The sequence below is a fragment of the Vombatus ursinus genome, unplaced genomic scaffold (assembly GCF_900497805.2).
Source record: "Vombatus ursinus unplaced genomic scaffold, bare-nosed wombat genome assembly UNPS02009205.1, whole genome shotgun sequence".
NCBI lineage: Eukaryota > Metazoa > Chordata > Mammalia > Diprotodontia > Vombatidae > Vombatus > Vombatus ursinus.
In genome coordinates this window covers 48056621-48073524 of record NW_020948983.1, presented here as the reverse complement: position 1 = coordinate 48073524, position 16904 = coordinate 48056621, and the positions used below count along the sequence as shown (strand labels likewise).

Genomic DNA, 16904 nt, shown 5'->3' with positions numbered 1-16904 from the left:
TTTTTTTTTTTTTTTTTTTTTTTTTTTTTTTTTTTTTTTAGAGAGAGAAAGGGATAGAGTCAGCCCTATCATAATACCTAGTACCTTTTATAAATGGGTCTGGCCTCAGACAAACTGAGACCTGGGAAAGACCTTAATTTAAAAAGGCCAAGGTCAGTCACTGAATCTTGGGCTATCACAAGTCGTCTTGACCTTTGCCTTGCCACTGGACTTAGATGACTCTGGAGGAGAGAGTGAGGCTTGTGACTTTACACAGCTCTGCCTTGCTTACATCCAATTCAAGTGCAAGTCAAGATTTCATCTTTGGTCCTCTTCCAGAACAAAGGAGGAATAACAACAACAACCTTTTATAATCAACTGAACTTTCACAATGTGCCTTTTTAAAGGGCCACTCTTTTTAACCCTCAAAAATGCCATAATACTTGCCTTTAGACTCTGAGCTGAACTTATGTCTTTTCCTGCCATCTTCAGCACCAAGTACAAGCTCCAGACTTGCTTTCCAGTACTCTCTTCTCAGTTAAGGGGCCAGGATGAACAATAGTAGGTTTGGACAACTTTAAAAAATTAAGTGATAAGTACTTATGATTTTTTGGTCCGTCAAAAACAAACTACTATAAACCTCTGTTTTAATTAGCATTCTAAAATTTGCTTTTTAAAAAAAGCAATAAGAATTCATCAGTTTGAAATCATAAAGATTAAAAGATACCCAAGCAAGGGAGTATGTATAGCAGAGGGAGGAGTGGTAATAAGCTGTTGCCATCATGCAAAGGAGAGGTGTTGATCATTCTATCTCCTATCAATGTTGATATAAACACATATTTAGAGACAGATGTATGAAATACACTACCATGATATTTGAAATGTATCACATGCCTATTTATAATTATTGGGAATAATTCTTAGTGTTAGGCTGGTCTGTGTAGGTCATTCATTAGGAAGCAAGGAGAGAAAAACATTTCACCAATTTCTAATTTCACTTTTAGGTACAGAACAGTTTTGTTATTAAAGATGATCAATATTAAAAATTCTCCTCCTGTTCTTGGTGTCTATGTGCAGAGCTGAAAGTGTCTGTTTTTCGAGTTCTAATTCAATTTGATTAACCAGAAGTTTATTAAGTCCCTACTATATGTATGGCACTGTGCTAAAAGGTGGACAAAATAATATAATGAGAAATTTTCATAAAATCACAGAATTTCTGAGTTAGAAGGACCCTCAATAGCCATATGGTCTAGATCACACCTAGACAATAATCTTCTCTGAAAGATATTACATATGACAAGTTGTTGCCTAGTCTTTGATTAAAAAATCTCTGGTGAGAGGAAATTCACTTATTTTGGAGAAAATCCATTCCAATTTTGCATTGTTGGGAAGTGGGTTTTTTTTCCCTTTCATCATGCCTAAATTTGCCATTTGTAAATTCCTCTCATTGCTCAGAGTTCTTCTACTCTCTTTTTCCCAAGTTAAACCTTCCCAGTTTCTTCATTCAACTAATCTCCACACAACATGGTCTCTTTACTATCTCAGTTGGCCATCTCTAGACACCCTCAAGCTTAACAGCATCCTTCCTGAAATGTGGTGACCAAAAGTGAATATGATATTCCAGATGTAGTCTTCATTTTGATAAGATTCACTCCCTTCAATGTTGTGTCCCCTCATTAATAAATGGCCAGAAGTCAATCTCAGATGTCAGTATCCTCAGTCCTAGCCCTCAATTAGTCAACTTGAGGAAATTAGCTGTATGTATCAATGGCAATATGATAGATTATAAGAAATATAATGAAGGTGGCTAAGAGAAAATGAAGGAAGGAAAGATGGAAGGAAGGATTTGTTAAGTGCCTGCTATGTGCCATGATAAGTGCTTTACAAAGATCTCATTTGATCCTTACAACAACCCTGTGAGGTAGGTGCAATTATTATCTCCATTTTATAGTTAAGAGAACTAAGGCAGAGAGGTTAAATGACTTGTTCAGGGTCATACAGCTAGTAAGTGGCTGAAGTCTGATTTAAATTTGGATCTTCTTGACTCCAGGCTCGGTGGTCTATGCACTGTGCCACCTAGTTGAAGAGAGTTGACTTTCATCAAGGGATATCCCTAAAGGTTTTGTGGAGGAGGTGACAGCTGAGTTAAATCTTGAAAGAAGGGGAATATTTCACTAGTGTAGGTGAATGGTAATATAAGCAAGTATAACAAGTATATGCCTTTCTTTCTTTTTGAACCACGAGCCTCTAGATAGAGCATGGGGCCTGGTGTTAGGAAGACTTGAATTCAAATCCAGCCTCTGACACTTACTAGCTATGTGACCCTGGGCAAGTTTGTAAAATGGGGATAATAATAGCACCTATCTCCTAAAGGTATTGTGAAGGTCAAACAAGACAATAATATCATCCTTAGCATAATACCTGGCAAATAGTAGGTACTAATAAATATTAGCTATTATTATTGGAGTCTGTTTAGCTTTTTAAAAAAAAGAAAATGTATTGGAGTCTGTTTAGCTTTTTAAAAAAAAGAAAATGAAAAGTCCCCAAATCTGAATACAAACTAATAAATTAAGAAGAAAATTTTATTTTGATACTTATCAAGGCATAAACTTCTTACTACATCCCCAGGGTTGTGATACAGCGCCCTGACCTGAAGTCAGCAAATTTGATAACATATGAAGTTATACCTGGAATTATATTTCAGAGAACAAAAATCTACAAAAACAATTGATGAACAACACCATTGGCATCACCTTTGATTTTGTAATGTTTACTTCGGTGTTTAGAAATGTGAATGTATTAAGAACAGTAGGATCAACATAGCCAATAACGTTAGCCTTCCAGTTACATTGCAGTGGTAGGGCATGGAGATGATACTGTTTAATTGAATTTAAGCAAATGTTTCTTGAAAATGTTTAGTAAATACTTGTGGAAATACAGAGCTCTGTGCTGAGTGCCAGGTAAGATACAAAGATTAAGTAAAATAGTCCCCACCTTCATGAAATTGAAAGTGTAATAAAAAGGTAGGATACATACACAAATAATTATGTATTACATGACAAAGTGCTATGAAAATCTTTACTAACTGGAGAGATCAGGGAAATTCTTTGGAGGTGACATTTGAATTGGCCTTTAAACACAGGAATTCAATAAGTGAAAAGTGAAGGAAGGGCATTCCAGGCTGAAGAAATAGTGTGAGTAAAATTAGAGTCAGGAAAGAGCAGGATGTGTATGGGAGGCTATGAGTAGTTCAGTTTGGCTACAACATAGATTCTAGTATGGCAAAGAGTACCAGGTGATAAGATATCAGATTATGGAGAACCCAGAATACAGAGCAAAGTAGGTTTGATTTTTTACGATAGTCAATAAGGAATCATTGCATGGTTTTGAGCAAAGAATTTTAAGTTTTTGATGTAGAAGGCAAGAGCTGTAGAAAATCTGATTCTGCCAGATTTTGAGAGGAAAAAGGAAGACCTTATACATGCTTTGGAAATCTTAAGATTTAGAGATGGAAGGGAACTTAGATACCACTGAATACAACCCAGATGAGGAAACTAGGGTTCAAGGAAATTAAGTGACATGCCCACAACCACACAGGCAATAAAGATTAGAGTGGAGATTCAAACCCTGCCTTCTGAATTCAGATTTGGGGCTATTTTTATTTACTGGATTTTTCCTGTTACTAGGCAATATCTTTTGTTTATTATTAGGTCATGGGGAAATAGTCTGATTTACAAGTATGCCACCGTTGATAAAAGTGGCAAAGAAACATGAATGTCAAAAACCTACTGCAAGTGGTTTAATGGAACTTTGTGTGGAATAGAAATGGGGACACAACCTTCTTAGGAAAGGAATTCTTGTTCAGTTTCTGTTGGACTAAATAACATGAGTTCCCTTCAACTCTGAGATTCTATAATTCTGTGTTTATTCACTGGGTTGTTATAAAGAAAGTGTTTTCTTAATCTTAAAGTCTCAAAGGGCTTTATAATGTGAGGAATTATAATGTAAGTGTGAGGAATAGTAATTGGCATTGCTATTTCTATCTGTTATCACCACCATCATCAGGGATCTATGGGGTACTGGTTGTGTGACTTGGGGTACTGGTTGTGTGACTTTGGATACTTGGGTCACTTTCAGAACCTTGGTTTTACTCAATTATAAAATAAGGATAAGAATACTTTCACTACTTATCTTTCACAGGGTTGTTATGTGGAAAATGCTTTATTAACCCTAAAGCACTAGATAAATGATAGCTATTATTACCCTTGTTATTATCATTAAGAAGAAGGATAATGATGCCTGGGTGTTTAGAAGTTATAGTGAACAGCAATTATGTGTGAAAGATCAACAAAAAAAGCAAACATAATATGAATTGAAAAAATAAATCCTTTGGGAGGATATGCTCAGAAGCTGTTTGCCACATAGATTTTTATGTTGGAACATGTCACATTCACTAAGGATAAAGGTAAATTACTTTGTTTGTGGTAAAAATGAAGTACACAATTTTAAAATGGGGGCATGGCTCGATAACTCACAACATGGACAATGCCTAGGAGTTTTAAGGGATTGTAAGCTCAAGTTGAGTCAATATTGTAACGTGGTTGACAAAAAACAAGTTAATGCTATTTTACAAAAATATTCAAATGGATCCATGATGTCATGAATTTGTTTATTGCCTCCCACCAAAGTGATTGCCTGCCACCCATGCCTGGTAATCCTGTGTGACTCTTGTTCATGTCCTCTTCTAAGGCTGGGGGTTGGGGAGGTGAGCAGAGTCCACCTAATGTGCGAGAGGCATTCCTTGATTTTTCCAATGTTGACATGGTAGCAATGGAGCACTCTGGTCATTCACCTGTTATCGCTTATCCTTGTCACGTGATCTACTTATACATTTCCTTTGATGGCATCTTTTACTGCTGTTCTTTTTCTGAGTTCCTCATTAGTTAAATTTTACATCCTGCACATACTCAGCATGTACCTCTCTACTACCTTCTGTGCGATATTCATTTTTCATTATTTGGAGACAGTTGTATTCCATGTCTTGTCACAGGTAGACTGTTGGTAAGAAAAAGATGAACCTTTGTTTCCATGGAAACTTAGGATCTTTGGAGGAGCTCTGTAACTTTTCAGCGGCAACCCTGTCTGCTTCTCCGCAGCTTGAAAATCAGGCACAAGTTATTGTCCACTATTACTATCTGTCCCAGATAAACAATAAACATGCACACACACACACACACACACACACACACACACACACACACACACACACTTGTGGATAGGCTTTATGAGTTGTCCATCTAAACTTATGTCATAATCTGGGCAATAAGCATTTTCTATCCACTTGGCCTTTCCTGTGTGGATGAGCAGGCCAAACATTTTGAAAGCTTACAGATCTCTTCAAAGAATCATAGATTTGTAGTTTGAAAGGACCTTGGAGCTTAGAGGCCAATAAGTCCAATCATTTTGCAAATAAGGAAACTGAGGTAGACAGAATGTTAAGATTCACCCACCATCAGACAAAGAAAGTAAGTGTCTCAAGCAGGATTTTGACTTAGGTCTTCCTGACTCCGAACTTAGCACTGTATCTACTATGTCATCCATTTTACTCTTGCAGGGGCCTCTTCAGTATCCCAACATTTGAGGCAGCATTTCCAATGTGATCTCCAAATGGGAGTATCAGGAGTATCCCTATTCAACTTGGATTTTGTGCTAGTTCTCTTCCATCTCACTGGGAAATACCTTTGGTGAGCAGACATCTCCTTGTTTTCCGCTTCAGTTGATTTTATCATCAAAGAGGTTCTTTGAACATGGCTATTTCTGTTGTGTCTTTCATAGACTCTTGAATGATTTTGATATAACAGAGAGACATATTGTTGGTAAAAACCTTTTAAGTCAACATTTTCCTCTGTTGAATCTTCTGTTGTTTCATGATCAATAAATAGCACAGTGGAATCTGAAATAATTTCCAAACATTTGTGAGTTGGTAAAGATACAGCCAAAGGAAATGATACTAAAGAAGAAACGTTACCATCAGTTTTGCAACTGCACCCTAAGGACCATGGGACCTTTCCATCTGACTTACAACTGAAGCCTTCTATTTGTGTTGTCTCTTCCCTTAGAATTTGAGTTACTTGATAGCACAGTCTTACTTTTCTCTTGTGTCCTAAGTGCTTAGCACAATGCTTTGCACATAGTAAGTGTTTTATAAAGGGTTCATTCATTCACAATCTAGATAAACTATATCCACAGCATTGCTCTCATATGCTAGTCCTGCTTCCATTTCTATGTGTTGGCCACCAATCTCTTTAATGGTTTATTCTGTGATCAAAAAATAATTGTGGTGCTGAGAGGCAGATTTCAGTTCAGTATAAGGAAAAAAAAAACTTTCTAAGATATAGAGCTCTCTAAGATGAGAATGGGCTGCCCATGTGGTGGTAATGAACTCATAATCCCTTGAGGTTAAGTTTGGAGAGCATTAAGACACCAGGAAGGAAATATTTTGAGGAACAATCATTCTACACCCTCTTCCCTCCCTCCACTCCCATTCTACAAATGCGTTATTAGCAAAGGAAATGACAAAAGTTTTTGTAATGACCTTTACAAGGTTAGAGTAAGGTTTTATTTTGTTTTTCTTTTTGGTTTTGGTGTGGAAACCTCTGTCACCAAAATCAATTGACAGCTATTCTTTAGCTTACAATCTTAGGGTTGCCTGGAGTGTTGAATAGCCATCCAATGAATTTCAAGTTGTCACATAGAAAGTATGTGTGAGGACATGAACCCAAGTCTTTCCAACCATCTCTTCTTTTTGCTTTGCCATAATTTGTTCTTTTACAGAAACAATTTTAGTCTTCTTCTCTTTCAATTTCTTTCCTGTCAGCTGCCTATGATACATGGCATGGTTGGGAAGAAAGACTTTATAATTATTTATCAGAGCAAATAATTTTTTAAAAGTATCTATTGTGATGATCTATGCAATTTGTCATCTTTGCATTCCTAGTACCTCCCACAGTACTGAATTGAAATGAACTTGTAAGAAAAATATGCCCTTTTAGGATCAGTGTAAAATGCAGAATGTGACTATTAAAGTAAGAAAATATTAAATAAAAACTTGCACATCCGGGAATATTTTCTTTTAATATTGTTACCTTGTGAAGCTATAAGTGTGTTTCCATGTTACCTCCATTTTTTAAAAAAACATTTAACTTCTCTTCAGAGACTGATTTCAGCACCAGTTTGAGACACCTGAGAAAATCAGTCCGTTGAAGTTAATGATTGCCCCACCCCAATTATTTTGCCCTATTTGTTCACCAACCTTAATCAATAAACAACCCCTAATCCCTCATCATTTTCCGGAAGTCAAACCCTCTGTTAAGGATGAAGGCTTACGACTATTGAGGATAGCCAAAAAAGGTACCACAGGTTTCCAAGACTGAACAACAGCAGCAGCATTAGATTAGGTGTCTGATCTGCCAAGGAAGCTACTTTAGAGTCAGCACTTACTTGCATATTTAGGCCATGGTTTATTCATAAATTAGTTCTTTAGCTGGTCATGTCTTCTGGGACTTCCCTTACATCTTTTCTATCTACAATGTTCAGAAAGAACTTTGAATTAAAGCATTATTTCTGTGGCTAAATTACCTGTTTAACCCATGAAATCTTGGGAATGGCTTTCTTTTTCAATCCTATACCACTGTGAAAAGAAGTTCACCAGTAGATTTCACTAAGAGCCCAAGCATCATGAGTTTTGGTCTGAGCTGCAGTATATAACTTGTTAAAAGTGTTTTTGTTTTTTTGTGCCAGGAGACTAAGTATATAGCAAAGGAAAGAGTCTGTTTTCTTTATCAACAAACATGTTTCTTTACATATGATGCAAAGGAAAGAATGTGAATTATTCAAGAATTTTTTTAGACTTAAATACTTCCCTCGCTTGGGATTTAATAGCGTCCTTACTGATATAGAAGTTTCCATTAGTTGTATTTAAAAAAAAAAAAAAGCAAGAATACATTTGTATGTCAGCCAAAACTGAGGTTCCTTTGGTCATTGTGGCGATGGTTCCCAGGCCACAAGTCATTGTCACATACTGGTATATTTGTTGTTTTTCTATGCAGCTTCATGGTGCAAATAGCCTATAGTGAGGCTTAAGTACCATTTGTATCACCTTGCCCTTCAACAATCATAGCATTCTATTCAATAAAACCTAATTTTCTCTAGGTTGATTGGAGAGTCTGGGAATGACATGGCTCACTAAGTTCAGTAAGCAACCCTAAACTTTGAGTATTAAACCTATCATTAATTGTGTCTACCTGGAAGAGTTTCTTTAAAACTAAGTAGGTGGTGATTTCTGGGCAATGGATTTAGGTTCCTAGTTTAACAGCAATGACCTAGTTAAGTAGTTCCCACACTTCTAAATTTGAGGATTCTTTCTCACCTCCTAAGAATTTCATAGACCTCTGTGTCATAATATTTGTGTCTGAATCTTTTATTTTCTACTTTCTGCTTGTATGACCTTAGAGTCCCAGTACCTTCTAACTCTGAGATTTTATGATATGGTCAGCATGGGTGTTCAGAAAAAAATGACTTTGTTAGAAAGAAAAGCGGGTTAATGAACAATACACTTAGAAGGGAAACCAGTGCAGGGGTGGTTGCTGCCGTCAATTTATGATACATCAAGTTTAGATACTATAGTATTTTTGTTTGTTGTTTTACTTTGTTTTTCTTAAAGAGAAAGGGATAGAGTCAGCTCATCACAATACCTAGTACCTTTTATGAATGGACCTGGCCTTAGACAAGCTGAGACCTGGGAAAGATCTTAATTTAGAAAGGCCACGGTCACCCACTGCATCTTGAGCCACCACCAGTCGTCTTGACTTTTGTCTTGTCCCTGGACTTTGATGACTCTGGAGAAGAGAGTGAGGCTGATTACTTTGCACAGCTCTGCCTCACTTATATGTAAATTGAAGTATAAGTCAAAACTTCATCCTTGTGATTGTCATTGGTCCTCTTTGAGAATGAAGGGTGAACAAAAACAACAATGACCTTAGACAAATCACTTTAACTTTTCTGGGTTTTGGTTTCCTTCTGTTTAAAATTAGGTTGGATGAAGTCATCTCTAAAGTATTATAGGAAGTCTAACTTCTTAATTCCCAAAATAAATTTTATAGATCTCTCTTGTGCGTAAAGGCTCACCATTGTCACTTGTGTGAGACTTTATCTTTCCCCCTGAAGTCTAAATAAGGGGGGAGATAAGGGAATCGGGGAGATCTGAGTCATAGGAGGGTGAATTTTATTCCCTATTTTGTCCCTTGACTGCTAACAGCAACCCTTAGGAAACCTTAAAAGAGCTGTATTTTGGCATGTTCTAACATCTAACCCATAGTGAGAGGAAGGAATGGCATACTGGATAGAGAACTGACCAAGAAACTATAAAGACATGGGCACAAGCTCTTCATTTGACACATATGGGCTTTGTTTCCCTGAGAAGTTGACTTAACTTCTAAATATTAGTTAGCTTCTTAAGACTATAAGGTGTATAAAAGATGCAAACTTATAAAGGTAAGAGTTTCCTCTTCTAAAGAAACCACAGACTCTTCTCCCTGTCTCTTCCAGGATGGGCTAGGGAATGAGAGAAACCATGATTAGAAGCAGTAGGTGGTAGCAGGGAAAGAGAAACAAGCAAGGGAATCTTTGGGGCCAGGAAAGTGTTACTTGGAGACTCACATTTTATATTGAATGAATGATTGAATGTGTGAATGAATGAACGTATGAATACATGAATGAAAAAGCATTTCTTAAGCATTCACTACATGCAACACACTATGCTAAGCACCCAGGTTACAAATAAAATGCCTTCTAGTAATAGAATTCCAGCTTCCCACTGTTTCATACCTATTCTCCTTACAACTTGCCTCCCACCAGGTTCCCTTCTCTCTTCTCTCCTCTCTGCCCCCACCAGAACTTGCTGAAGTCTCAATCCCAAACCACAGAGGGTAAGGCCTTGGAGCTGGGAACCTATGACTTATCAGATTGAAAAAGAATAGAGATTTGAAGTCTCAAATCCCATTGGGGGATGGGATTATGGAGAGAGATGAGTCCTTGTTGTCTAAAGTTATAAATTAGGATGCATCATCCCATTTAAAAAATATTGTGACCTTTAGCATAGAACTGAACTTAAAAAATGGCTTTTATTGGCTTACCTAGGAAACTAATAGTCACATATAGCATTATTTTTGAAAATGCCTTCAGAGTTCCTAGCAAATGACTTATTAATATATTTTTGGAACAAAGTTCATGTGCTCGGGACTACCTGTATCTGTATTGGGATGTAATTTAACCACATAGTGCGAAATATGAGTGTGTGTTACGTATGTGCTTCGGTGGCAGATGGCTCCAGCATAATTTGGGGAAACAGAAGAACACACTATTTATTTCTAGTTCACTTGCATAAATGCTTGGTTTATAGAATCCCCTGTGGTTATGAAATGCCATTTGTGTTTTTCAGTATTTGATTGTTCTATGAACTGCTGCTCACAAGTGTTAGGTACAGTCAGGTCATATTTGGCGGTCACCCTTGCCAACCTCTTGCTGAATGGGGGAAGGGAACTATCCAACATTCACAACAGTAATCATGTGTTAGTTTTAAATGTTGAAAACATTTTGCACGTCGATCAAGGTGGATGTCACCCAAGTCAGCTACATAAAAATATCCAAGAGGAATGGTTAACTACTCACCACTGGTGTTTTCTGTTCAGTACTATAATGTACTATCAATAGGTAAGATTCCTTCTTTCTTTTTTCCCTACAGATGGATGGCTTCTAGTCTGCTCTTGAACCCCACCTCCGCTGAGTGTTGGGCAGCACTTCTACATGATCACATGACTCTTGATATGGACGCAGTCCTGTCAGACTTTGTTCGGTCCACAGGGGCAGAACCAGGTCTGGCAAGAGACCTGCTGGAAGGTGAGTAAGCCTAACTCTCCCTAAAACATTTGCCACTTGATGGGATCTATGAGTTTGGTTCAATTTTTTGAAAAGGAGAATGTGAAATATAGGGAGATGAGTCAGGGCTTGGAACATCCAATGTTTGTGAGAAAAAGTAAGCAATTAAATTGCATCATTAGGGCTGTCACTTTTGAAAGGACAAAATTGTTATTAGAGAGGATGCATGGGAAGATTTCATCCATAGAGGCAAATATTCAACACATATTTGTGCTACCTAAACAATAGCCAATATTTTGTCATTTCAATTCACTTAAGGAAGAGTACTTGATAAATATTTGGTGGAAAGTGTTAACATCATTATCATCATCAACTTAATGTGAGATATGGCCCCTGTTGACATTCAACACTGGTCCTAAGGCACTAGCTGGGTTTGGCTTTTTATTAATTCTCCCACTACTGGGCAGATGAATAAGTAGGGAGTGAAATGGATTAATTTTAGACTGCCTTTTTCAGTGAGAGAAGATATGACACAACAATTAAGAAAATGGTTCCATGGGTGACCTTAACTTTTTAGTTTAATTCTAAGTTGGAAAAAAACATTTTGGGCCAAATCCTTCTGTCAAACACCCACACAACTTCCACAGAAGTTGGTAGGAATTACTCATGAGTAGCAGCAGATAACATTCAGCCTGTAGAATTATTTTAGAACAGATATCATTAGCTATGTAAAAAAATGAGGGCAGCGTGAGGCTGCTGATGGTGTTTGTGTGTGGATATTTGTTCAGCCATGACTTTTTGGACTAAAAATTGCCATGGACTTCTGTGCCTAGTATGTTATTTGGTTTGTATTTTTTTTTCTTCTTTTGAAGGGTTGGGAGTATAATAGCATATTAGAATTTAGAAATAAATGACTAGAAAGGAAAATGATTGATCTGAAGTATAGTGGGAAAAGTGCTAGTCACAAGAGTCAGATGACATGTTTTGAATCTTGTATTTAGATACTTACTGGGCTGTGTGGTATCAGATATCATTTAACTCTCTCAGAGCCCCATTTTCTTCACCTGTAAAATGGGCACAATAATGCTTGTACTAAGACCATAGAGTTGGAGTGGGATGGAACTTAGAGGCTATCAAGTCGAAATCACTCACTTTTTCACATAAAGAAACTGAAACAGAGTGTTTCAGTGATTTGCCTAAGATCACACAGCTAGTAAATGTCTAAGGTAGGATTTGAGTCAAGGGCTTCCTGACTCCAAGTCCAAAAGGTTTTACTCTGCTCTTCCACACTACATCAACAGACTTCTTGTGAGGAAAGCTCTTTCCAAACCTTAAGGTGCTATGTAATGTCGTTGTTATATAAATGAAGTTACTGTTTTTGTTCTATCTTGATTAACTTAATTAAAAATGGCACCTATGAAGACTGTAGTTTTGTAAGTCAAAACGATTCCTAAACCTGTTTAGAAAAACAATACATGGGATAAAAGCAACTTATGTTTCTATGAACCTAATTTTTGAACCTGGTTTAAAATTAAGCATCATGCAGTATTCTAATTAATTAAACCTTTGGCTGCATGAAATAGCTACTCAGTTTAACTATGATGTTTCAGTTAATTCATTAAACCAAAAAGAGCTTGTTTGGGGCCCCTTAAAGCACCTGAGGGAAAGGGGTAGTAATGAGGAAAATGATGACTAATGAGAATATGGTTAATCCCAAGAATTTAATGGTGAAAAGCCTACTGCTGAATCCCACTTCCCTCCTGTGGAGACTCTGTGTCCCTTTGCTAAACTCTTGAGATGGGGAATCATTGCAGTGGACCTTTCCTGAATTAATCCTTGAATGGCCTCCTAAGTAGCCCCCATTGTATCTCAAGTGACAGAGTTCAGGGAAATTCTTAGCCTGTTTATTTTAAGGGGGCATGAAGGAAGTGTTTTGATTATGGAGTAGAAGCCTGAGATGATGACTGATGAAGAGACTGAAGGACTTTTTAAATGTTCCTCTTAACTCAGCCATTCAACTCGAAGTGTGTTTGGATGAGTCCCTATTAACCCTTTGTCATTTCAGATCCATTTTTTTATTGACTGCATACTAACCAGATTCATAAATGGAGTCAGATTCCAACAAGGCAATAGATAGCACCTTTAATATACACTGTATTGTTAATAAATGCAATACCTCAGAGGCAAGGTTAGCCACTGCTAATTAATTACTGTGTTTGGAATTTCAAGCTGATGAGTAGGTATATCTCAATTTATACAATAAAAAATATTTCTGATAAGTTTGTGTGTAATTTGAATTTTAATTTATTGAACTTTATTTTAATCATACACCAGTTCATAGTCATTTAAAGAAAACTACCAGTGAACATTTTTATTAAGTGAATGATCATTCCCAGATTTGTCCTTTTTGTAAATCCTAACTTTCATTTAGAAGAGTTAGGGTTCTTGTGGATAAGATGGTGGATTTATCTGTTTTTTAAGTTTGATTTTCTTCAATTGTTAATTCTCAAAGGGGTTAAGGTGCTTATCTATAGGCTTAGGAGTTTCTGGGTTTCAAGGAAGTAACTGTTCACCCAACAAAAAATAAATTTCCCTTACCAACCTATCGCTAACGTCTGAAATGAATTCATCTGTCCAAATAAACATTTGCTGAGTAGCTACTACGTACATTGTTGGCAAAACAAAGAACGAGTCAGTCTCTCTTATAAATTCATAGAGGAAATGAGACATGCATATAAATAATTATATTACAGTATAAAATATGAACGTGAAGAAAAGATGTGCAGAAAGTGTTATGAGTTTGAAGTTAAAGAATCAGGAGATGAAGTGGTTTTTAGGATAAGATGACTTGAGCATGTTTATAAGGCAAGCGAAAAAGGACCAATTAAAAGGGAAAGACTGAGGATTCGAGACAGAGGGATAATGGCATAAAACAAAGTCCTAGAATTAGGCAGTGGAAGGTACATAAAGGTAATACACATTACCTGATTGTTCCTGCTCTGACTTGGCACTGGTGATACAGCAGAATATACTCTTAGTTATGAGTCTTAGTGGTAACTGGAGGTCGGTTCTCATCGGCAGACCTTAGTAAGTTGGCTAGTCTGGCCTCAGATTCTTCTAACCTCACACAGACAAGCCAAGACGCTCAGGAGTGTTTTCCGTTCTCCAGGATTCCAGGGACCAGATGCTTCTTCCTTGCTCTTGTTCCCAAAGTATGTACCTATGGGAAAGGGATCTGACCATCAGATGATGTAGGACTTCATTAATTCACAAAATGACCCATTTCATAACTGGATGGCTCTAATGGTTAGTTATTTGGTTAAAAGCTGCTTCTATAGAGGCAGCTGAGAGACCCAGTGGATAGAGTGTTGGGACTGGAGTCAGGAAGACCTGAGTTCCAATCTAGCCTTGGGTACTTACTGGCTATGTGACCCTAGGCAAGTCACTTAACTTCTTTCCCTCCTCAATATGCTCAAAAGTAAAGTGGAAATCATAATAGCACTTATGTCCCAGTTTGTTGTAAGGATTAAATGAGATATTTGTGTATTGCTTAGCACAGTGCCTGGCATATAGTAGGTACTTAATGAATGCTTTTCTTAAAAATTGCTTTCTTTCTACTCTTTGGTCCTGGAGTAAATCTAATTCCTCCTCCACCTGACTTTCTTTTAAATATTTTAATTGGATTTTACATATCCTCTAAATCAGAGGTTCCCAAACTTATTTGGCCTACCGCCTCCTTTTTAAAAAAACGCTCAGTGCCCCACTGGAAATCTACTTTCTTTAATCCTTTATTTTTTTTTATATTTCTATCACTTAAAAATGCATTTTTTAATGGTGCATCTTAAATTGAATAATTTATTGTAGATTTGTAGGGCTTCTCCTGCATTGAAATTTTGGTGACAGAATATTGTGTCATGTAACCATATAGTATGATATTGTAAACAAGTCATTACATGCACATATTCCTGCTGATGCATGTTGGACTTCCAGACAATGTGTAACATGCTGCCCTGCCAACACTTGCTTGTTAAAACCTGTCAGTGGACTTGACCACTAATCAGTTATAACTTGCATTTTGTGTGTTTATTTGGAAAATAATGGCTACGATTTTAGCTCTGTTACACAACAGATGAAACATGTACAAACAGTTTTTCAAAATTCTCTTGTCTTCTTTCCTCGTATTTCCACTGCCCCCAGTTCCTGATCATTCCAGTACCCCCCTACAAGGGCTGTATCACTCACTTTGGGAACCTATGAGGAAATCTTTTCTACTATAGGCTACACATACCTAGTTCCTTCAACCAGACCTTATATAATACAGTTTCCATGCCTTTTTTCATCTTTATCCCTCATTTAGATACACTCAAGGTTATTTTTATTATTTTTATGCTATCTAGAACTGAATGAAATACTCCAGATTTCATCAACCAATGAGCATAGAGTCCAGTGAATAATGATCTTTCTAATGCACCCTACCATTGCATTAGTATTTATTTAGCAGCTATCACACCTTTGGTTCATATTGAATTTGTATTCAACTTTTTTTTTGTCTTGTTTTTTTTTTTTCTAATCACCTATTAAACCTGATCCTCTTACCCTGTGCTTGTGCATCTGGGTTTTAAATGACTTTTTATTGATATCTTTTATTCTTACATTACTAACACTTGCCAATGTATTCCTCTCCCCCTTGTCTCCCAGAGAACCATTCCTCATTAAAAAAAAAAAAGAATACAAAAGAAAGGAAAAAATAGTTCAGAAAAACTAACCAAGTCTGATATTCTAGTTAGTGTTTCACACCTATTGTCCCCTGCCTCTGGAAAAAAAGGGACTGGTGTGCATCCTTGTAGCTCTTCTTGGGGTTAAACTTGATCATTTTATTTTCATAGCATTCAGTTTTGATTTTTTTTTTGCTCTTCTTTCCATTCTCATTGTCATACTCATTATATATATGTGTGTGCATGGGTCTGCTTACTTCATTCTGCATTAATTCATATGTCTTTCCATGATTCTTTGCATTTATCATATTCATTGTTTTGTATAACACAGTAACATTCTATTACATTCATGTATCACAACTTTTTTAGCTGCTCACTGACTAATACAGGCATCTGCTTTGTTACCCATTCTTTACTGCTACACAAAGTGATGCTATAAGTATTTTGCTTCATACATGACTTTTATTTTTAAGACTGATATCATTGGAGTATACTAAAAGTGGGATCTGGTCAAAAGAAATACATATTTAATTCCAAAGAATTTAAAGTTTTAATTTGATTGAAACAGTAGCTTCAGTAAAATAACAAGCTATAAAATAAATCCACAACAATCAACAACATTTCTACATAGTAATAAGAAAATCCAGAAAGGAATAATAGAAAAAGAGGTCTCATTCAAAAATAACTACAAAATGCTTAAAATATCTAGGAGTTAATCTACAAAAGCACACAACATTTGAATGGGAAAAATTGCAAAAATACTTCTTAAATAAAAAAAAAACTCAGATAGCTGGATCTTTAAAGAGTTCTTCTATCTGAGTTGTGCCAATGTAACAAAAATGACAAACTAAATTAATTTATAGATTTAGTGCTATCACAATCAAACTACCAAGGGGATATTTTGAAGAGTTTGACAAAATAATAAAATTTATTTGGAGGAACAAAAAATGTAGACTATGAAGGGAAAAAAGAAGGCATGGATGGGGAAAACTGCTTCCAGACATCAAACTGGTAATCACTAAAATTTCTTGGTGTTGTTTTTAAAAAAGGAAAGGAATAGACTAAACAAGTAAGAATAAGAAATAATGGAACTCAATAACTCATAGTACAATAAATGCAAAAATAAATTACCTATAAAAAAACTACTTATTTCACAATAATGATTGGAAAAACTGGAAAGTAAGAATTAGGTTCAGATAAGCATTTTACAATATATACCACAATAAACTCAAAATGAATGCATGGCTTCAATATCAAAGTTTAGAGATAAAAAAT

General features: G+C 36.3%; 1 protein-coding gene across 2 annotated transcripts in view; it reads left to right on the top strand.

The window, feature by feature from the left end:
* OTUD7A (OTU deubiquitinase 7A) overlaps window positions 1-16904 on the top strand; it is a 414798-nt gene that overhangs the window by 240451 nt on the left and 157443 nt on the right. Inside the window, exons 1-2 of one of the 2 annotated variants that reach the window (XM_027851793.1) lie at window positions 5674-5723; window positions 10781-10935. In XM_027851793.1, the coding sequence (XP_027707594.1) occupies window positions 10785-10935 (151 nt within the window). In that variant the 5' untranslated portion in view covers window positions 5674-5723; window positions 10781-10784. Of the gene's footprint in view, window positions 1-5673; window positions 5724-10780; window positions 10936-16904 lie in introns of those variants that run through there. The other variant, XM_027851792.1, reaches the window with a different exon arrangement.